This window comes from Ricinus communis, chromosome 5 (genome assembly GCF_019578655.1).
Source record: "Ricinus communis isolate WT05 ecotype wild-type chromosome 5, ASM1957865v1, whole genome shotgun sequence".
NCBI classification, from domain to species: Eukaryota; Viridiplantae; Streptophyta; class Magnoliopsida; order Malpighiales; family Euphorbiaceae; genus Ricinus; species Ricinus communis.
This window is the reverse complement of record NC_063260.1, coordinates 29,931,743-29,953,537: the sequence shown is the minus strand read 5'-3', so window position 1 is coordinate 29,953,537 and position 21,795 is coordinate 29,931,743. Positions and strand designations below refer to the sequence as shown.

The window sequence follows — 21,795 nt, the reverse complement described above, 5'->3', positions numbered from 1 at the left end:
GCCCATTACATTCCGCGTAAGCTGAAAATATCGATGAATAAGCCCAAACATGATCCGTCATGTGAGCAACGGAATACGCGCCAATCACACCGTTGGTCCTTTCTGCTTCTTTTTATCTCTTGCTGACACCTATTTTAATGCTTCTTTTAAAAAATATATATTAATATCCAGAAAACGCCGTTTTTAAATATATGATTTAGGACAACAAACCCACACGCCCCAAGTCGCCGCAGTATCCAATCCATAACTTACTGCACCGTATTCATGTGGACCTTATTGTAATTTCACATCACATCAGTTATCACACAAAGTCTCAGATTTCTCTCTCCTTCCCATTTGTGCAATAAAATGGCTGCCAGAAAAAGAAATGAAAAGAAATTCATAAAACATAAATTAAAATTTTCTAGTTAATTTATTTATATTGAAACAGTTTAAATATAATGTAAAATTTATGTTATTTATGAATGAATAAAATACTTTTAAAAAAATATAGAAAATATTAATTATTTTCTTGAAAATCTATGCTCGTCTTATGTTTTTTCTCTCTCGATTTTTTATTTTTTTATTTTTAAGAATTAATGGCCACCAGCTCAGTATCATCATCAACAGATCCATGGCTCCCACAAATGATGGAATTAGATGAACCCACATTGAACAGATACATGACCACCGCCGAATAAAACCCTATTTCACCAATAATGGATTCCCTGATGAAAAAAGAGAACTGCAACATTTTGATTTGTTATTATAATTCCATCTATGAAATTGTTTATCGAATGTATTTTTTATTATCTTTCAAAATTTTGTCTTTATTTTATTCTTATAAATTCGAAACAGAAAAAGGACATCATGAATATTTTTGAATTTTTTTATTTTGGCGAAATTAAATTTAATTGTTTAAGTATTAAATTAAATTGAATTTTAAAAGAGTAAAAACACATTGTGATATTATTATCAATGTTATATTGTGGATTTTGTTACTAATATTATTGTTTATTGCTGATGTGATTGTTTTTGATTTTGTTATTATTTTAAAAGTCATTGTTATTGTTATCGTAAAAAAATATTTATTAACGGTAATATAGAATTATTATTATTATAATTACAAGAAGCCATTGTTTATAATTATACAAGCGATATCGATGATGATTTTATATAATATAATTAATAGTAATAATATTTAATATATATATTATTTATTAATTTATTAAAAATAATTAGTTATTTTATTACATAAAATATAATTTTTGTATGTATAAAAACTATGATTCATTTTCTATTTTTTCTTTAAAAATAAGGGCTAATTGAATAAACTACTAAATTTTAAGTTTAAATGGCTATAAAAATTCAAAAGCATTTCTGTTAGCAAAATCAGGGGTGAATTAAACTTTATTCCAAAAATGTGATATGTGAAAATTCTAATGTAATGATAAACTTAATAATAAAATAGAAATTATAAAAAGAAAATCATAATTTTATAGAATAAACTTTGTATGTGTGCGTAATAGTCCATATTGGTCCATTCCGGAACAGCACTAACATGGTTGTATTGTGCATTACACAGCTCATGAGCATTTGCCAAATGACTAAACAGCCATTCACAACTGGCCCCGCAAGCAACCCGTGATTGGTGGCTAGTGAAGAGAGTGGCGCGTGCATTTTCTCGAAGTGTAAAGCCATCACTTCTTCTTGAGCTCACTTTTGTAGCTAAAAAAGCACTCTCCTTTCCCTCTCTCATCACCACCACCACCACCGCCACAGCAACCATGACAAAGCCACCACCCTCGTTATTCCTCATTTTCCTTTCTCTCTCTCTTCTTTTTATCTTCTCTGAATCAAGACTCTCTTACAACTACTACGACAAATCATGTCCAAGATTCACTCAAATCATGCAAGAAACCGTTACCAACAAACAAATCACTAGCCCCACAACCGCCGCCGCCTCTCTCCGTGTCTTCTTCCACGACTGTCTCCTCAACGGCTGCGACGCCTCCATTCTCATCTCCTCCACTCCTTTCAACATGGCCGAGCGCGATGCAGACATCAACCTCTCACTCCCAGGTGACGCATTCGATCTAGTCACTCGTGCCAAGACTGCTCTCGAGCTCTCTTGCCCCAACACAGTTTCTTGCGCTGATATCCTTGCTGTTGCCACCCGCGACCTTGTCACTATGATGGGTGGTCCTTACTATAACGTTCTTCTTGGAAGGAAGGATTATCGCATCTCCAAATCTTCTTATGTAGAAGGGAATCTGCCAAGACCCACTACGCCGATGTCTAGCATTATCAAGATTTTCACTTCTAAAGGTTTTACTATTCAGGAAATGGTGGCTCTAAGTGGGGCGCACACTATAGGTTTCTCTCACTGCAAGGAGTTCAGTAGCAGTGTGTATAATGACACACATTATAATCCAAGATTTGCTCAAGGGTTGCAGAAGGCTTGTGCTGATTATCCAAAGAATCCAACTCTTTCAGTTTTTAATGATATTATGACTCCAAATAAGTTTGATAACATGTATTTCCAGAATTTGCCTAAAGGGTTGGGATTACTAGAGTCAGATCATGGGTTGTATAATGATCCAAGAACCAGGCCTTTTGTGGAGATGTATGCTAAAGATCAGAATAAGTTTTTCCATGATTTTGCAAAGGCTATGGAGAAGCTTAGTGTTCATGGAATCAAGACCGGAAGAAGAGGTGAGATTAGGCGCAGGTGTGATGCTATCAACTGATAATGTCAAAGTTTTCTTTTAATTATTTCTTCTTGTGATTGAGGAAGGAAAGGGAGATTAATTGGTTGATGGTGGGTTCTTCTTGAGTTAATTCTTTCTTAAATCTGCGAGGATCTGAAGATGATATGTATACAATTTTTATCTTTCTCTGCACCAATCATGATATGAAGCTTAAGTTATACATAATTTGTTTAATTGTTTGTTTGTTCTTGATGTCAGTCTTTCAGTTTTCCTCCTTGTGAGTCTCTTGATTTCGTTCTGTTGAATATAGAGCTTTTCCTAGTACAGAAAACTATTTTGCTTCTTTCTCCATTTCATTCTGCAAATAATTGCTAGTGCGATCTTGTACCAGTACCAGTTAATTGGTTTGCAAAACCAAATGAGTTTATGGAAATAGCACCAACTCTGTCTTTTCATTTAGTTTTTAATTACAGAGTTGTGATGGGAAACTGCGGTTTTTTGAAAACATAACCAGTGTTGGTTAATTACTGGTTGAAACTAGAATTTAATAAGAGTTTTGTTATAATAATAACATTGATAAAGAAAGATGCTTTTGGAGTTGATGAAGATAGTATAGATTATTTACAGTCTTGAGTTGAAATTTGTCTGTTCCACATGGCTTCTTTAGGTTTTCCTTTTAACCTTCTTTCGGTGCCTGTCAAAAGTTATTTTAAACACTATGATCGCATATACCAGGCATGTGGTTTTGATTACATGAGGTGTAAAATTCACCAAATGATGACAATAAGCAGAGTGAAATTTCTGTACAAGAATTTATGAAAACCCCTCTTCACTGCGGACATTAAAGCAGCAGCAGCAGCATCATCATCATCTAAATCTAGTGTTGCCATCAAAACTTTTAAAGTTCTAGATATGTCAAACCTCTAGAGGTGCAAACCCCACCTCTAGTTACTTCAAAAGTATGAATTCAACCACCATAGCCTACTGCATTTAAACATAATACATTATTGAATTCAATTTAATTGAAGTTGGTAAACAGCTACTATATTTTTGATGACTGAATATGGAAACTAATTTGTCATTCTTATTTTCGGGGTTCATCTGATGACTGACAACATTTGGTATTATCAAGTATGAAGAAGGTTTCTTTTCCATTGCCCTGAAAGGAGCAGATGTAAGTGACTATGTTTAAAATGCCCTAGGCAGAAAAATGAACCTGCAGTCCATACATATGGGTCAAAAGTTAGCTACTTTATATATCCTTTTACAGTGGAAGCCAACCCCTAAAGTGCTGTGGAGCGTCGGCGACCCGGTTCGGAATCGGAACCGTTCTGATGAAACCCGGGCCCATAACCAGTCAATGTTCTAAGGGCCCAAACTTTTAATTCATTTGGGCCATACATAAAATCACATATCACAACGATGGAAGGCCAGTCACAAGAAAAGATACTCAGGTCCAGTCTAGTCATGTCCGAAAAGACGTGTGCTCCCTAGATCACAAAACAGGCATCCCTACTAAAAGATCAGTTTGGTGGGAAAATTGTACCAAATTTGATAGTCACTGCCAAGGAAAGGCGAATCTATTTGCAGCTAAAACATTAACAAAAGGATTTAAAGGAAAATTGAAAAAAAAATGGAGACTTGGTTCTCATGTTTCCAGTTCAATTTTTCTTTAGAATAATATAATTTTTTGTGGCAAATAAAATTTGATAACTTTAGTCTTTCCCTCGCTAAAGAGTTTCAAAATTAAGGAGACGGCTGGCAATAACTTACTTTGATGATATTTAATTTTTTCTTTTTTGGGATTTGTACAAAATAAAATTGTAACGTATTACTGTAAGAAAGTATTATCAGTTCTTGCTTAACTTCAAATGAAAAGAGGAATGGGCTAATCCATATCCCCTACCCAATTGTAATGGGCCCAAAAATGAGAGGAAAGTCAAATGAAGTCAAAACCCCTAAAACTTGAATTAGGGTTTTTGCTTGCTCAGTTTTTGTAAGCTGTAACGTGAACTAACAATTGCTCATCTCCTTCACAAAATTCGTATTTTTAATTAAAATTTTGATTCAAAGAAAACCCATCCTTTACTCTTTTGTCGCCATGGATGTAGAATACCCAGGTTTTGATTTCTTATATGCCTCAATTATTGCATTCTTATAATTCTTTTTTGGAAAAGAAAATTGATGTGGATAGTGTTTTCTAATGTTTTTCTTTCAATTTTTACACAATTGGTTGTTGATAATATCTCAGTTAAGGATTTAGACAATGAGGCAAGTGAAGAAGGAGAAGAAGAAGAAGAAGAAGAAGAAATGGGAAACAGAAGCAAAGTGAAATCTAAGAAAAAAGCAGCTAAGGAACATAAAAATCAGTTGCAAAGACTTCAAGCAAAGGTTTTTATTTATTTATATTTTCTCTTTATAAGAGACTTTATTTTGTTATGTTAAATATATGTCTTATAATTCTTTTATACAGGATCCTGAATTCTATCAATATCTGAAAGAGCATGATGAAGAGCTTCTACAATTTACTGATGAGGATATTGAGGTAATTGCAGAGTCTGTTCAGGATTCTGATTCTTTCATATTAGTGTGCTAAATTGCATTGCTAAATCACATTTTTGCAATTTGTGCAGGAGGATGTTGATACTGATGTGGATGATGCAAAAATGCAAGTGGATGAAAAAATTCGTGGTAATGATATTCCTGAAAAGGAAGAGAAATCATCTAAAAATATGATTACTACTGATATGGTAGACTCTTGGTGTAAATCAGTTCGAGAAAATGGAAAAATAGGTCCTGTTCGTTCTCTAATGAAAGCTTTCAGAATTGCATGTCACTATGGTGATGATAGTGGGGATGACCCTTCAATGAAGTTCACCATCATGTCCAGCAGTGTCTTTAATAAGATAATGTCATTTGTACTTAGTGAAATGGATGGCATTCTTCGCAACTTGTTGGGGCTACCTACTTCTGGTGGTAAGAAAGAAACCATCAATGATTTGATGAGCACAAGAAAATGGAAGAATTACAGCCACCTGGTGAAGTCATATCTTGGAAATGCCTTGCATGTTCTGAATCAAATGACTGACCCAGATATGATATCTTTTACAATACGTCGTATCAAATATTCATCCATATTTTTGTCTGGTTTTCCAAATTTACTACGGAAGTACATTAAGGTACACAGAGTTCTACACATCATTTTCTTGAAGTTTAGTGTTTTGAATAGAGTTCTCCGAATACTAGTCTATCACTTGCACTTGTTATTCTCATGCCTTTCTGATGGAGCCATGTTCTTTTTGTGATTATTTCACAGATGAGTTGCTAGGATGAAATTATTTATCAGTTGGCGTTCACAAAGTTAGGAGATAAACACAGTTTAAACGTGAAAGTAGATTTAGGAATAAGAACTCGGTACAAGTACTCAAGATACATACACCTGCCCCTCTAGATTGTTATTCTCTCCACTCCCCCACCCTGCGCTCTGCTCCCACCAAGCATCTAAATACTACATCTGCCACTTCTTGGTGCTGCAGTTACCAATACAAGAAATCAGTTTGCTGTTGGGTGTTAAAAAGCAGGTTTAGAATTTTTAGATTCAATAGATATATTTTTTAAATTTTCTATAAACTGCTTATATCAAACATGCTTTGAAAAGCAGTTTGTGAGAACTAAAAAGTTAAAAGAAACCTTTTTTTTCAAAAGGCACTTTTGCCAAATGCAATCCCAAACACCTGTTCATGTAATCCAGACATTGTTTATGGTACCCATAATTGCTGGTTGTCATGATGTCCAAGGCATATGGTCATCTCTTGGTAAGCAAGAATAATCTTTTGTCTTCATCTATTTCAGGTTGTCCTTCACTTTTGGGGTACAGGAGGAGGTGCCCTTCCTGCTATCTGCTTTCTCTTCCTGAGAGAGCTATGCATTCGACTTGGATCTGACTGTTTAGATGAATGCTTCAAAGGGATATACAAAGCCTATGTTTTGAATTGTCAGTTCATAAATGCAACAAAGTTACAACACATTGAATTTCTTGGGAATTGTGTCATAGAACTTCTTCGTGTGGATCTTCCAACTGCATATCAACATGCCTTTGTTTTCATCAGGCAGTTGGGAATGATTTTGCGTGATGCAATAACTATGAAAACAAAGGTATTTTGAATTATCACTTTTTAACAAAGGAACCTTGTTCTGCTCCTAAAATGCTTTTTGTTCGTTTAAATTTGGATACATCTAACTGGCATGGCAGCAGTATTCAATGGACTAGGTGTCTCACAATCTTTTCAAACTGACTATATTTTCTTAGAAATTGGGCCGAAGACTGTTTGAATTCTTGTACCATTTTTTGTATCCATGCCCCAAAATTAGCAAATTTGAGTTTGTCCTTTGAGACTCCAGACCTGCAATTTTATTTTTTATTCCGTAGATTGAAAAATTGCGAGGTGGTTTCTTACTTTCCTTTGTTTGTTTCACACCTCTCTCTGTTTTCATAGGAATCATTTCGCAAAGTCTACGAATGGAAGTTCATCAACTGCCTTGAGCTTTGGACTGGAGCTGTCTGTGCTCACAGTTCAGAAGCTGATTTTAGACCTCTTGCTTATCCATTGACTCAAATAATTTCTGGAGTTGCTCGCCTAGTTCCAACTGCTCGGTATTTTTCCCTTAGATTGAGGTGTGTCAGAATGCTGAATCGTATTGCTGCTTCTACTGGTACTTTCATACCTGTTTCTATACTCCTTTTGGACATGCTGGATATGAAAGAATTGAACAGACCTCCTACTGGAGGTGTGGGGAAAGCAGTTGATTTGCGTACCATACTAAAGGTATAGTTGAATTATTTTTCTCTATCTCCTTAAATTTATTGATTTAGTTATTTTACGGTTTCCTTAGTTTTGTTTATGTGAATATGGAGAAATTTTAATTCAGGTGAGCAAGCCTACCCTAAAAACACGAGCATTTCAGGAGGCATGTGTATTTTCTGTGGTTGAAGAGCTTGCAGAACATTTAGGTCAATGGAGTTATTCTGTTGCTTTCTTTGAACTGTCTTTCGTTCCAGCTGTGCGGTTACGTAATTTTTGCAAAACTACCAAAATTGAAAGGTTCCGGAAAGAAATAAGGCAGCTTCTTCGTCAGGCGAGTATTTTAAAATAGCGATCAGTTGTGAGCCGTTGTAGCATCCCTTTTCTCAGAAATGAATCACAGCATGGATATTTCAGTGCTCTTTTTAAATTTAGCTAAGTTTTCTGGCCAATCTAATATTTTCATTCTTCCATGTCCCAGGTTGATGCTAATTCTAAGTTTACCAATGAAAAGCGTATGCAGATAAATTTTCTACCAAATGATCCAGCGGTTACGACTTTTCTTGAGGTCTGTAGATCATGCTTCCTTCTCTTTCTCTGCCGAATATGTGTGGCTCCTATATGGAAGATGTGTGCCTAGCTGGCCGATATTTTGTGTACTCCTTCAAGAATGGTGTCTTTTTATTTCTATGTTGTCCAAGTACCTCTCATTTTCCAAAAGAAAGGGTTGGGAGTTGTTCTGAACTCTTTTGTCTTCTATTGTTTGCATTTCTTTCAAGCCATTAGCTGGTTGACTTCTTACTGAAGTTGGCTGTGCTTGGTAATGATTAAAATTGTTATCTGCTGGGACCATAAGATGCCATTGAGAATGTTGACTAATGAGTCCTGTATTTTGTTGTAGGATGAGAAAATGTCAGGAGCCAGCCCTCTGTCACTTTATGTTACGACTTTGCGCCAGAGAGCACAACAGCGGAACAATTCATTGGCGGAATCCAGGTTTTTCTTTTATATATATATATACACACACACACACACACACACATATATACAGATAGATATATATTTGCCCTCTCTAATGGTGCATGATAGTGGTCAAACCTCACTGACGGCCAAATAATAAGATGCGTGTGGTGATTTTCAGTGTTCTTGTGGGTGAACACTCCTCCGAGTTTGGAAATAAGGTGTCAGAAATTGATGAAGATGATTCTGATAATGAGAAAGGTGCTGCCATCTTCAGTTCCTCCTGGTTACCAGGAGGTGAATCCAAGTACAGTCTCTCTCTCTCTCTCTGCACTAGCATGCAGGTGCATACTTCATCATAATTAAGGATTCTCCCCCTGCCCCCACGAAAAGATGCATGTATACATATTCATCAGAATCTAGATTTCTTTAGTGCATGTTTAATAAAACCAAATCTTGATGAGTAATTTAAATTTCTCTATCAGGTCAATATATAATTATGTGTGCTCATGAATCAATTTTCTTGCATCAGTACACAATTTGATATTTTATTAGTTGCTCTCCCTATCCTATTTACAACTCAAATAGCTTTACCTCTTTGGCTTGTAGGGCCAAAGCTTCTAAGGAGAAAAAGAAAAAGAAAAAGAAAGGGGAGAAGCAAGAAGAGGGACCTTTGGATGAAGATGTCGTGGAGGACCTGGTACTTAGTTCTGATGAAGATGGATCTGATAATGATTCTCTTTCTTCTTCCGAAGACGAAGGTGAAAAATCAGCATCTCCTATGCCACAGAACAAGAAGCAGAATCCTCCTGAAAATTCGTCAAAAAAGAGATCTCGTACAAAGAAGTCAAAGAAGAAGTCTTCAGGGAGTCGCTCCCCTTCTGAGGGCAAAGGTGATAAAGCAAAACCTGTGCCTCCTAAACAGCACAGGAAGAAACCAAAGCCTTATGGAAATTTGTCAACGAAGAATGTACCATCTGAGGCAAAGAAGAGGAAAAGAACTAATTGATGTATAAGCAAAGTTGAAAAAGAGAAAGAGAAGTAATTTAATGAAGAATTGGATTGTCAATTTTGATGATATGGTTCACTTTTGTTTGTATACTCATTATTACTACAAGTTGCTAATATATATCTGCAGGAATTGTTGCTCGCACACAGCCTTGATCTTCAGGAGAACATGTGCCGATCCACTAGGGTATTCATTTTAATTTTTAATGAATAAACGTTTTAGTTTATGCCATATAATCTCTTGTTAAATCTTAACAAGAGATTTAACAAGAGAAAGAAAGTATAGACTTGATTTAACAAGAGAAAGAAAGTATAGACTTTATCATATCCTACAAAAGGACACTAAATTAATACTAATTCTAAGTTCAAAGTTTCTTTCCAATCTTCCCATTTTATTCCATTCCTCCCAGCTTCTAATCAGAAAAATACTTAAATTTAACTACAAAAGAAAGCATATCTATTCTATACACAATTAAATCTTCATTACTATTTGTGTACGAGTTAATTACTTTTATGATAAGCAAAACACCTTATTTAATATACTTAAAATTAAAATAAAAACAAATAATTAAGGAAAAAAAAAAAGGAAATCTGAAATAATGAGCAACTAATTAATTGTGTCAAAATACACAGAATAAATTCATTGACAGAACAACATAACAAAAACAAAAAGAAAAAAATATCTTATTGAACATTTCTCTAATTTTCATCAGAATCAAGCTTCAACATTATTTACACCTTTTTATGCCCATCACCTTTTGATAGGAATTATGAAAAGAAAAAAAGGACCCCCAAAATGTAAGTGCCCAACCAAAAAATGGCTCCCACATCCAAAACCCGAAAGGAACCAAATAATTAACCAAAACCCAAAAACAAGAACTCCACTCATACTTGTAACTCGGATATTTTTTCACTTGACTCGTCCTTCCGACTGCTGAATCGACACTGAGTTATCGATTTTGATCCGGAGTTGAGCAGTTCCTCCCAATCCACCTCTTCCTCCTCCTCTTCCTCTTCTCTCCCATTAATCATTTGCAACATTTTTCTTGCCTTTTCCCTGTTTTGTTCCCTTCCTGAATTCTCCAGTTGTATTAACACGTCCACCGCCCCTGCAGCCTTTGCCAACCCTTTAAACCTCAAACCGCTTTGACTCAGCGCATACAGCACGGAGACACAACTCTCCCGAGTTGACGCGGATTCCAACTCACTCTCCTTTAACATACCCACCAAAAGATGCACCCCACCCGAATCCAACATTGCAGCCCGTCCGTCCAAACACGAAGCCAAGTTACATAAAATAAGCAAAACCCGACTTCTCATATGACCCGACTTGATCATACCCAAAAGTATTGGGACCGCCCCGAGTTTAACAAGCTTAGTCCTATTACTTTGAACGAGTGAGAGGTGATACAGTGCTAAGGCCGAGTCGTGCCGAGTCCCCTCACTATTTGATCTTAACAAATGTAGGAGTGGAGGCAAAGCACCCAAAACTCCAATTGCAGTCTTGTTATGATCATCAAGAGCTAAACTAAAGATAGCACCACAAGCATGTTCTTGTGCATCAGGAAAACCTCCTTTTAATACATCAATTAATAAAGGAACAAGCCCTGACCTTACAATCTTAACTTTGTTTGATTTCTCTAATGACAGATTAACCAAACATGCCACTGAATTAACTTGGATGTTAGTGTACCTTGAAGTGACCAAAGAACGCAGTGCTGATAGTAATCTTGGAGTACAAAGATGGATTCTTGTATCTTCTTTTGTTCTCGTCATCTTTCTTATTGAAATAAGTGTTTCTTCAATCTCAAACACTTGTGGGCTTCTCAGTTTTGTAATGATCTCTCCTTCTTCTTCATTAATGTTTTGGGTTTCAATCTCTGATGAAGAAGAAGAACCAGAAGAGTAGTAGCAACTGGGTCGAGTTGTGGACTGTAATACACGTGCGGACTCGATTGATTCAATTGAACTCGAAGAGAAATGAGTCAAATTCAATGAATGTGCTTCTTTCTCTTGTTGCTCTTCGCTTATTTTCTTATGTTGTAACCTAGCGTCCTCCTCCATTTTTGCACGAACAATCCTCTCTGCAGAGAAAAAATCAATAGGTTTTGGTGGCTCAAGAGAGTGCTTATTGCACCAGTTGATGATGGCAGATTTGAGAGCTAAATTGGGTATAACAGCAGAGAAATCAGGAACTGTAGTATTCGTTGTTAAAGTGGGTATAAAACCAAGCGTATTGCAAGCTTGAACACTAGAACGTTCGAAAGTATGGCCAGAGGAAACAATAACAGGATCATTCATGAGAATATTAGAAATTGGACAAAGAAACTCTATTGGGATTTCTAGTTTAGGGTTGAGTTGTGGTTTCGTTGATGAAGATCTGCGAAAGGAAACAACTTTCCATTTGGGTTGGTGCTGCTTTTGATCAATTTGTTTATCATCTTTATCAAAAACTGATGACCCTTTTGATCCTTTTCCTTTTCCTTTTCCTTTCCCTTTTCCTTTCTGCGCAGGCTTATTATTATGTACAATAAGCCTCACCATAGCTTCTTGAAAATCCATTACTAGTGTTCCTTCCTTCCTTTTCTTTTTCCTCCTTTCAAATATGTATGGACGATGAGACAATGTAGAAATGAAAGAGACGTTGTTGGTGTTGTTGCAAGTTCATGGCTTGAAAAAACAGATTTTTGGGAATAGAGAAGTGAGAGTGAAGACTGAGTCTTGGGGGAGAGAGAGAGAGAGAGAAAGGTTAAGAGGTTTTTATGAAATGTTTGTTAAGGTTAGGGCGTGATGAAATGAGATTCTTTTGAAGGATATGATTCCTTTGGTTTCGGAAGAAGGAATAAACCCTCAATCTCCAACTCATCATCATCACCATAATTTCTCTTGTAATTTGATTTGCTTTAGATTTGTTTGGTAAAGGGAAAATGGGTTAACTTTTATTTGTTTTGTTTTGTTTTTCTGACTTTTGGGTTTTGCTTTTACGTAATGAATGTTTGGATTCGTGGGTAATTGTGGGCATTATGATATGGGGAGTCCAACTCATGCTCACTTTAATATCATTCATGTTAATTATTTGATGACTCTTGTTTCATGGATTTCCACAATTCTTTTATCACTTTTTACATATATATATATATATATATATAGAATTCCAATCTATCATTCTATTTTTTATGTGAATTCTACAATTCAATTGCGGAGTATCCAATAAATAATAAAAAATATTTTCAATTAAAGTTCATTTTGACACAACTTAATTTAATTAGTTTTTACCAATTAAGACTCATTGTATATTAAAAGAAATAATTTGTTCTTTTACTTAAACCAATGATCAGAAAACATCCAATCAGATGAATTATGGATATAAAAGATGACATTTTATATAAGACCTTAGCAGCTTTGCCTGCCAAATTGAGTTTTATATATTTCTTATTCCCTTTTGAGATTCATATTTTTAAAACTGGAAATCAAGAAGCATGTTTGATGTTTCCTTATTGTCAGGTCTGTAAATGCATGCAATTATTGATCTTGTTGTTAAAGCCCATTAGCATTATCAGCTTTACATTTATGCTAATATTATTTATTAAAAGAAATAATAAAATAAAATAAAAGCACTTTGCTTTGCTTAGACTGAGCAAATTTTATTCTGTGACTTAACAGAAAATTAGGAATTTCCTTACCAAAAGAAAACAGAAGATTAATACAAAAAATGATGTGGCACTTTCTTCACCGTTGATCTCCTAAAGTGGGCTCTAGATTAATTGCGACAGCCATTCGTGCTACTTGCTTTCAATCCAAAAAGTAGAAGAAAAAGAAATGCAGCTCTCTGTCACTTACTTTGCATGGCGAGAGAGAGAAGAAGAATGTGGCCACTATCCTTTTAGAGTGTTAAGTATTAATTTGACATAATTATGTATCATAATTCATACTTAATTGCTAAAAATAAGTGGACCTTCGATCCTTTATTGACTTTTTAGAGTGTTCTAGGCTGGATCATATGTGTTCATCACCTATGCTACATTCCCTTCTCTCTCTCTCTCTCAAACTTTTCTTTTCTTTTCTTTTGCTTTACATGTAATTGCATCTGCTTGATAAAGCAATACTTCATTAGTTATCTATCCATAATTAAGTGCTTGAATTTCATTAAAAATCATTACCATGCTAATAATCTTAAAGTTTACTTCTAATATGAAATCTACCGATTTTTTATTAATTTATTTTTCTTAGTTCGATAACCTGAAAAAAATTTAGAATGTATGGAGCATGACTCATGCGGTTAGTAGAACATTATTATTTATTAAAATAAAAAACTTATAATAAAAATAAATATGTTTTAATGAAAAAAATAGAATGAGTGGTTAATCTAATTTCAAAATAGCCCAAATAAAGGAAAATATCCACCATTTCCACTGTGGGATTTCTTCTTTTAGAAAAGTTATCAAGAAAATAATAATAAAGGAGGAAAAAGTATATACTAAAGCATATTTTGGCTGTCTCCAAATGCCATTGTCTCTTTACCCTTAGGAATCTTGACAAACTGGACTTTTATTGTTTTGAATCAATAAGTCCACAAATATGGACCGGTGGGTCGGTTTAATAGTACATGGTTGATATATACACGTCCAAATAGATGGTTTTCTTTGAAGAAAAGTGAAAAAGAAATTGCCTAATTCAGATTTAAATAATTCTTTCCTAAACGTCAAAATTTAGTATGATTAGCGCTTTATATATATAAATCTATATTATTCCTGAGATCAAACTGTAAGACTAATGTATTAAAGAGATATGTTATATAACTGTACAAATAAATTATTTAATGAGTTGTTTCAGGGTTAAAGGTTCAATTACTGCTATGTATGTCGTAAGAAAAAAAATATATTATGAAAATTAGATGATTGTTCTAGGGTTTTTCCCCTGTCAAAACCCAATTATATAATCTTTTTGTGCTCTTATAATTTGCTTTTACTTGTTGTTGTTATTGTTGATTTTTTTTACAACTTTTTGGAGAAGAGATTCTTTCATAATTTATTTTTTTTCTTTTATCAACGAAAAGTGTTTAGGTCCACATGCTGTTGCACATCAAGCATACATACATAGATTTTAGATGGATGGTGAAAGCTGAATTACTTTTGCCAGGGCTCCTGTATACGAACAAGATAAGTGGTATCTAATTTGGTATACATGTATACATATAAAGTTGGTTAATTTAGAATATATCCAGTAAGACCCGTACGAGTAGGATACCTAAGATCTCGATCTTTACTACTATTTCATCTACGTGCGAGGCGGTGATATTTAATTTACGGAATTATATGCTATGAATCATTCATTATTTGACTTTTTACAGTGTTACATTTTCATAAAACTTTTATCAATTTCAAAATTGGCAATTTAAGAACTGAAATATACATATCAAACTTCTATTTGATGAGGCTTTGCTATAAAATCTTCCGGCCAAATTAAAGCACTTTAGTTCATAAACCTCAGAATTGAGATATAGGAATTAATTCTACCAGAAGAAAAGATAAAGGAATTAATGGTAGTTATATGTATGATACTGTATAGTATATAATTGAATTCAATGGAGAGGGCTAAAAAGGAAGGAAAAACAAGCCGCAGATAGAAAAATCTCTCTCTACCCTATACTCCATGTCTATGGTTATTAATTCGCGAACCCTGCAAGAACAGGATAGATATTCGTAAAGGCAGCATAGGTGTCCTCTCTCGTCTTGGCTCCTGTAATCACAATTTTACCCGATACAAATATTAGCATAACGATCTTTGGCTTTGTCATCCGATAAATCATCCCAGGAAATATTTCAGGTTCGTAGCTTGAGAAAGCAGCATGCTTACTGTAAACAAACTTCTCCAGTCTAATGCGGAAATTAACATCGCAAGATGCAACTATGTTCTGAATCTTGAAGTCTTTAAACTTTGCAGGAAACCCTAACTTCTGCACAATTCTTGCATACTTTCTTGCTGCTATTTTGGACTGAGCTTCTGATTTAGCGCCCGTGCAGACCATCTTGCCCGATGCGAAAAGCAATGCGGTGGTTTTAGGGTCTCTGAGTCGCATAATTACGGCAGAGAAACGCCTAGGGTTGTACTCGGAATTTCGAGAGTGGAGTGCTATGTCTTTGAGGTCTAGTTTGCAGTCTAAGTTAACAGTTGATACTATGTTCTGTAGTATGGGTGTGGGGATTAGATGATCTGAAGGGATTGATGGTATCGCCATTGACAATTCTTATGCTTCAGGTTTGTATATGTCCAAGAATGTACGTAATATGATTATCGCTCCCATATATAGTTCCTATTAATTCTTATCCTATTTGGATTAGGATTATTCCTGTGAAACCCAATTAGAACACACATTCTGTTAGAGTTTGTTTAAGTAGTCTTGAATTACAGTCTTGATTATCATGATATCTTTCATAACTTGACTTTATGTATCTTTATTAGAGAGCTTTCAAAAAGCATATGATATTTTATATTATTTCTTTTATGTTATTCTAATGCTCAAACTTATGTCATTCAGTTGACTCTTTTAATATTTACTTTTATCATATTTTATTAAAATATGATTTCATTTCCCGAATGTTATAACTATAGATTTTAGACTTTTATCTATTTTCTTATTTAGATAAATTGGTCTGCTCCATATATGATATATAAATAAAATTAATTTATAATTTCTCATATAAGCCCGCAAGCTTAAAAAATTATAAATAAAATAACTTAATCTCAAAGGCATATACGTAGCAATAAAATTTTGAAACAGAGTACATCATCATTAGTGTTGGTACCTCATCATCGCATGAAGATGATGAATATAAGATTATTTAGTACATAGGCCACACACTTGAATTTCTAAATGATTTGAGTTTCAATCACTTTGGAAGACGTAGATAAAGAGGAATGAAATTATGAGCATTAGGAGGTGAGTTCCAAACAGAGAATGCGCTTGTAGAATTCATCCATTTCTTTGTCATTTCTGGATAGTGACGATCAATCACATCTTTTAAACTTTCTGTGGTATTCACCCATTTAAGTCCTTTCTTTCTATATGTATCTTCATTGAAATTGCTTGTGAAGAATCTGTCAGTTTCTAGTCTCCTGTGCAATCAAATAAAATATTATGACAAATATAGAGAAAAATATAAGGCAATAAAAAAACAATTTACCTAGTTGCCATAAGGAGGAATATGACAAAAGCAGTCTCGCTAATGGCAAATCCTGTGATCTTCTTCTCAGCCATGAGACCCACCAAAAGATCAAGTTCCTCAACTTCATTACCATACACCTCACTCAGAACTTCAATAGCTTCTTTGTCATCCGTTAGATCCTCCCATTTAGTTATGGGTACTAACAATAGGGACCTGCGGAAATTATTATACCTTGCAACTTTCCTCTCTCTATCCCTATAAACTGCATCAGTCATCGACAATTATCAATTCCATATAGCATTTTGGTGATAAATCAATTAAAATAAGTAGTATCAATGACAATGTATTTTTCTTTTTAAAAGAGAAGAAATCATGTGATATTACCTTCAAGAGCTGCTAGGTCCACATGATTAATCCTTTCACTTCCATCAATGTTTTGTGGTATAATATCTCTAAGCCACATTGGGTAGTTCCATAATTCTAAAGCCCCACAAGTTTGGTGACCCAGTGAGACCATTTGTGCAGTGAATCCAATATTTGATAGTTCCTTTTCTCCTTTTAGGCCTATGAGGTCTTGCATAGGAATTCTGTATATGCACAATGAAAGAATTAGAAACAAAAAGAAAAAAAAAAGGATCAAAGTAAAACACTAATACTCAAAAGGAAAGATATTAGAGTAATAAAAGTATACTCTTTAATTAGTGTTGGAGATTTATTGACACCAGGTTCAGCTGAAACATCTCTGAGAATAAAATTATCAGGTAGTAGCGAGTGCATTCTATAAACGCTAACAAATTCTTCAGTCAATGAATATGGGACACCATGATTTTCTGGTTTCTTTAGACCCACAACACCTCCAAAAATTGCTCCTCCAATGTGCCCAAATGTGTCCTTAAATTTCTTTCCCAACAACCCATACCTAAAAAAATTTCAAACTCAAAACTATTGAAATGATCGAGTACATAACTGATAGTGTAGATAATCAGAAGTTAATAAACTCCAGAAAAGTTCATGATTTTTCAGATCTCAATGTACTAATTCACTCAATCTTTTATAACCATGTTGGCTGATATAAAAATAAAGGGTTAATTTACCAGTTGACACGCATTCCTGCTAATAATGTATCAGTTTTCAGAAGTTCTACAGTCCAATCAATGGTATGAATTTTGGCAATTACAGCAGCAGTCACTAATCTTGCATGCCTATATAATTCTTCATCATCTAAATCTGGATACTCCTTCTGAAAACATCACAAAATAAAATAAATTAGCCAAAGAATTTACAATAGTAATATAAAAGAACCAGGTAATAATGGAGTCATCTATAAGGTTGCGAAATCAAAACCAGGCAAAGTCCATACCTTGAGAGCATCGCACACTGCATTATGCTCCTTAATAAAGAGGGCCTGCAGAGTGGAGACACCAATCCAACTATTGCGAACATCTCCAGAAACAGCAATACCGTTTGGGTCATGGAGGAGAAGCCCATCTTTTGATATTTTCAGCTTTCCATCTTTAAATGTTCTCACTTTATGCAGCCATTCAGAGTTGCTACCATATATAGCACTTCCATCCCTTTAAAATTCACATGCATATGAATTATTATTTTTTAATCTGAATTTATTATGGATTGCATAACTTAATTATACATGCCTAATCTATGTTTTGTCATTAGAAGTAAATTAAACTCTCTCCAAATTTAATTAATTAAGAAAGTTGGAGGGATTCATATATACCTAATCACCATGAAGAGTATTTTATATATACTACATATATTTTTTAAAAAATTACAATAAATTTTAAATATTAAAAATTATTCTATTTTTATTAGATGTACCAATCGGCCGATCATTCTGTTCAATATATTATAAAATTTAAATCAACTTGACGATTGTTCTGTTCAATCTATTACAAAATTTAGATAAACCGATCGAACAATGACATGTAAACAATTCTAACACTTACCACCGAGGAGTGCGAATGTTGAGTGCACCAGTGTTGATGTCATAGAATCCGGTGGGAACTTCCTTAGTCTGATAGAACTTGAAAGACTTAAGGGGACATTGACTTGCTACTTCTTTGGGAGCAATCAGCTCAATCTTTTTACAGAAAAACAAACCGACTCAAAATTATCATTGCATAAGCATATATAATAATCATCCCATAATGTAAATTTCCAGCTTATTTTATTTTATTTTACCAATGTAGATGGAGAAATGATCATATAATATATCCAAATTGAAATCCATTATAAACTCCTAAATTGAATTTGGCATCTTATAAGAGCTATATAACTTAAGCAGGATAATTTCCCCCCCTTTTTGCTATCTTCTTATTATAAACAACTCGATTTATATTCTCTCTTCTATTATTTTCAAATTCCATTAAAAAATAAAATGTTCTTTTTCCTAAATGAATATCTTTACAAAACAATCATATTCATTAATTATTATGTAAAATAAAAAATAATAATAAATATCAATTGGTAAAATGTATAGAAATTGGCATTGCATTAATTATAATAAAGATAAAGAGTTATATATAATTATTCAAATATAAACAATTAAATCCACTCTTTATCTTATATTTAAAAAATAAAAAATATATTTAAATTTTATTTTATTGAATAACAGAATTTAAATTATTTAAACCATTGAATGATTTAGTTATTTTATGGGGTAACTATTTGTTCCTCACATTTTCTTTTTTCACATTATCCTAGTTACTTTTCAATATTTAAAAATAATTTTATTTTCCTATTTTTTAATTTTATATTAAAATTTTTTTTATCAGAAATTTTCCCAAATAATGGTCAATTAGGTTTGGTTTTATGGTACTTGCGCTCTGATTTTTAGTGTAATATACAAGTTGCCCTTATAATTTGCTTATTATATTAGAACCTCCTTGTCTTTTATTAAAATTAATTGTTATCCCTTCCATCCAAAGTCAAGACAGTCAAAAAATTAAATTGATAAAAAATATTAAATTTATTACTAAGTATCAAGCTTTTCTAAACTTATTTTTAAATCAAATTAAAGTAACATTCTATTTTTAGTAAAAATTAATTTTAATGTTTGTAGAAAAAAAAATTAACCAGTATTCTTTTACTTACTCTAGTTTCTAACATAATTAAATCCTAGTAAAATTTAAATATTTTACTAGTACTTAAATTTATCAAAGAATATTAAATTTTATATAATTTAACTTTAAATTGTCAAAGTAAAATATAACTTTAATAAGAAGTTTGAAGATTAAATTTTATTTTTTATCAATTTAATTTTTTAATTAAATTGATTTCAAAATGTAAAAGAATTTTAGTTAATATATATATATATATATCATGTATGGTATTACCTGGTTGGTATCCTCCAAGTGATCAATCCAATCATGGATCATAAACTGAATCCAAGAAGCAGCTATCATGTTGAACTGCTTTCCTGTGTCTTTAAAGTTTCTCCTTGCTAGTAATTTTGTAGCAACCACCATCGGATCTGGCTTCTTCAACTGCATTATATACATTATACACTATGCTATTTTACTAAAGAAAAGCATAGTTTCTCTACTCAGCATTAATATTTGTATTTCAATGTAAATTATTTAAATGTATATATATACACCTTATCTTTCTGATCAACAGGGAGCATATTCCGGCCAAAGAAACTTTCTTGGCTACTAGCAACGTCATTGAAAACCGGAGTCTTACCAACGTTGAGTAGGCTATAATTCTGGTGAAGATGCCGGCGTAAAGCAAGGTACACCAGACCTAAAAACACGGGTAATTTAGGCCATATCCCCAGCTTATCAATGGAGTGCACAATCTGCATGCATGAATGTGAAGAATAAAGAAGAAAGAAAGAAAATCAACAGAGATTACTGCGTACTATTTTTTGCATGATAGTACAATAAATTTAAAGATGGAACAGAAGTAAAGTTTTGGGATTTTAATTACAAGGAAAAGGAAAGTATCTAAGATGGTCATCCTGGCAACAACTGCGTGGAAATCTTCATGGATGAAACGATGCAAATAAGAACTTATCAGAGACTTCATAGACGACATTACTAATGAAAACAAACACACACTCACACGCACTCTCTCTTTTAGAAGCTCTATTGACTCTTTTGTTTTATAACACAATTTTACACCTATTTATAGATAGATTAATTCTTACTTACATTGTGTATATATAAATAGAAGAAAGGTTAATTACATTTTTAGTGTCTAAATTTGTCAAAGTGATTGAATTATTAAAACTAATAATTAGGTATGTTAATGGTGACTTTTAAATTTTTTTTAAAATCTTGCAAACATGGATGACTGAGCAAAAATTGTTAAATATATAAAAAATTAAAATGAATTTATTAATGACATGAATTTAAAGTAAATTTTATCTCATATATATTTTTAGAATATCTTTTTCTCAATTCATTTTTTCTCATCTCTATTTTTTTTCATGTATTATTCGCTCTTTTTTTTTCTATTATAGAAGAAAAGACTATGAGATTGATGGTGATCTTTGTATCTGTCAAAAAGATCATGCAGAAAAAAAGTCACGGAGTAATAGAAATCCAGTAATCCAAATCTCTAATTCCAAATTTAATAATCTAAATCTTTAATTCTTGAATCTTAATATTTTATTTTAAAGACATTTGTATTTATTAGACAAGTTTATCACTTTATTGCTATTGCAACATATTATTATCACGTGTTTTTTATTTTTTATTTTATTTAACTTAAAAAATTTATGTTGATATCTATAATTTGTGACCTACTGAAATTATTATTTTATAGAGTGTTGCACTTAATTATTAGTTTTAAAAATTTAACTACTTAATTATTAATTTTTAACGAGTTTAAACACTATAAATATTATTATTATTATATATAAATAAATATTATATTTTAATATTAAATAATTGATAATCTCTAGATTTGAAATCATTGTTTATTTTTTATTGTTTAAAAATAATTAATATTTTAATTACTTATTAATTGAATTTATATATAGAAATGTACAATTAAGTTAGATAAGAGTTTCAATTTTTTAATATCACATTTTAGTTGAATGTTAAATTAAAAAATATTACCAAATGGGACTAAGTAAAACAAGAAACCAAAACTCAAATTTTCTTTTTTTCTTTTTAATGGATTCAAGTGGGTATATAGGAATTC

At 32.8% G+C, this 21,795-nt stretch overlaps 5 protein-coding genes across 5 annotated transcripts; 2 read left to right on the top strand and 3 right to left on the bottom strand.

Annotated features, from left to right (window-relative positions):
- Positions 1-1,628: 1,628 nt before the first annotated feature.
- On the top strand, positions 1,629-3,021 carry LOC107261130 (peroxidase 31-like). Its single transcript, XM_015718120.3, has one exon. It carries the CDS (start codon positions 1,767-1,769, stop codon positions 2,727-2,729), a length of 963 nt encoding a protein of 320 aa, XP_015573606.1. The 5' UTR covers positions 1,629-1,766; the 3' UTR covers positions 2,730-3,021.
- Positions 3,022-4,609: 1,588 nt separating this feature from the next.
- LOC8280581 (nucleolar complex-associated protein 2) lies at positions 4,610-9,530 on the top strand. Its single transcript, XM_015718238.3, has 11 exons — positions 4,610-4,810; positions 4,942-5,081; positions 5,164-5,235; positions 5,324-5,869; positions 6,543-6,845; positions 7,187-7,516; positions 7,620-7,826; positions 7,974-8,060; positions 8,394-8,488; positions 8,634-8,759; positions 9,062-9,530. Exons 1-11 carry the CDS (start codon positions 4,792-4,794, stop codon positions 9,459-9,461), a joined length of 2,325 nt encoding a protein of 774 aa, XP_015573724.1. The 5' UTR covers positions 4,610-4,791; the 3' UTR covers positions 9,462-9,530.
- Positions 9,531-10,121: 591 nt separating this feature from the next.
- On the bottom strand, positions 10,122-12,575 carry LOC8280582 (U-box domain-containing protein 40). The gene has a single exon (XM_002517354.4). The coding sequence runs from the start codon at positions 12,020-12,022 to the stop codon at positions 10,346-10,348; it is 1,677 nt and encodes a 558-aa protein (XP_002517400.1). The 5' UTR covers positions 12,023-12,575; the 3' UTR covers positions 10,122-10,345.
- A 2,531-nt stretch (positions 12,576-15,106) lies between these two features.
- Positions 15,107-15,720, bottom strand: LOC8280583 (TATA-box-binding protein 2). Its single transcript, XM_002517355.2, has one exon. It carries the CDS (start codon positions 15,696-15,698, stop codon positions 15,126-15,128), a length of 573 nt encoding a protein of 190 aa, XP_002517401.1. The 5' UTR covers positions 15,699-15,720; the 3' UTR covers positions 15,107-15,125.
- Positions 15,721-16,198: 478 nt separating this feature from the next.
- Positions 16,199-20,780, bottom strand: LOC8280584 (alpha-dioxygenase 1). The gene is made up of 10 exons (XM_002517356.4): positions 20,575-20,780; positions 20,243-20,443; positions 19,980-20,129; positions 18,591-18,724; positions 17,987-18,200; positions 17,721-17,866; positions 17,318-17,545; positions 17,011-17,213; positions 16,645-16,888; positions 16,199-16,576 (listed from the first exon to the last, which is right to left on the bottom strand). The coding sequence occupies exons 1-10, from the start codon at positions 20,680-20,682 to the stop codon at positions 16,351-16,353; spliced, it is 1,854 nt and encodes a 617-aa protein (XP_002517402.2). The 5' UTR covers positions 20,683-20,780; the 3' UTR covers positions 16,199-16,350.
- Positions 20,781-21,795: the final 1,015 nt, after the last annotated feature.

Bases quoted from the DNA above. Each gene is read 5' to 3' on its own strand.
- LOC8280581 (XM_015718238.3), top strand. The intron at 5,236-5,323 runs GTAATTGCAGAG...CAATTTGTGCAG, and splicing joins TTACTGATGAGGATATTGAG to GAGGATGTTGATACTGATGT. The intron at 6,846-7,186 runs GTATTTTGAATT...CTGTTTTCATAG, and splicing joins CAATAACTATGAAAACAAAG to GAATCATTTCGCAAAGTCTA.
- LOC8280582 (XM_002517354.4), bottom strand. From the start codon at position 12,022: ATGGATTTTCAAGAAGCTATGGTGAGGCTTATTGTACATAATAATAAG.
- LOC107261130 (XM_015718120.3), top strand. From the start codon at position 1,767: ATGACAAAGCCACCACCCTCGTTATTCCTCATTTTCCTTTCTCTCTCT.
- LOC8280584 (XM_002517356.4), bottom strand. From the start codon at position 20,682: ATGTCGTCTATGAAGTCTCTGATAAGTTCTTATTTGCATCGTTTCATC. The intron at 18,725-19,979 runs GTAATACCATAC...TTCTGTAAAAAG, and splicing joins ACTTGGAGGATACCAACCAG to ATTGAGCTGATTGCTCCCAA. The intron at 17,546-17,720 runs GTAAATTAACCC...AAATTTTTTTAG, and splicing joins GCAGGAATGCGTGTCAACTG to GTATGGGTTGTTGGGAAAGA.
- LOC8280583 (XM_002517355.2), bottom strand. From the start codon at position 15,698: ATGGCGATACCATCAATCCCTTCAGATCATCTAATCCCCACACCCATA.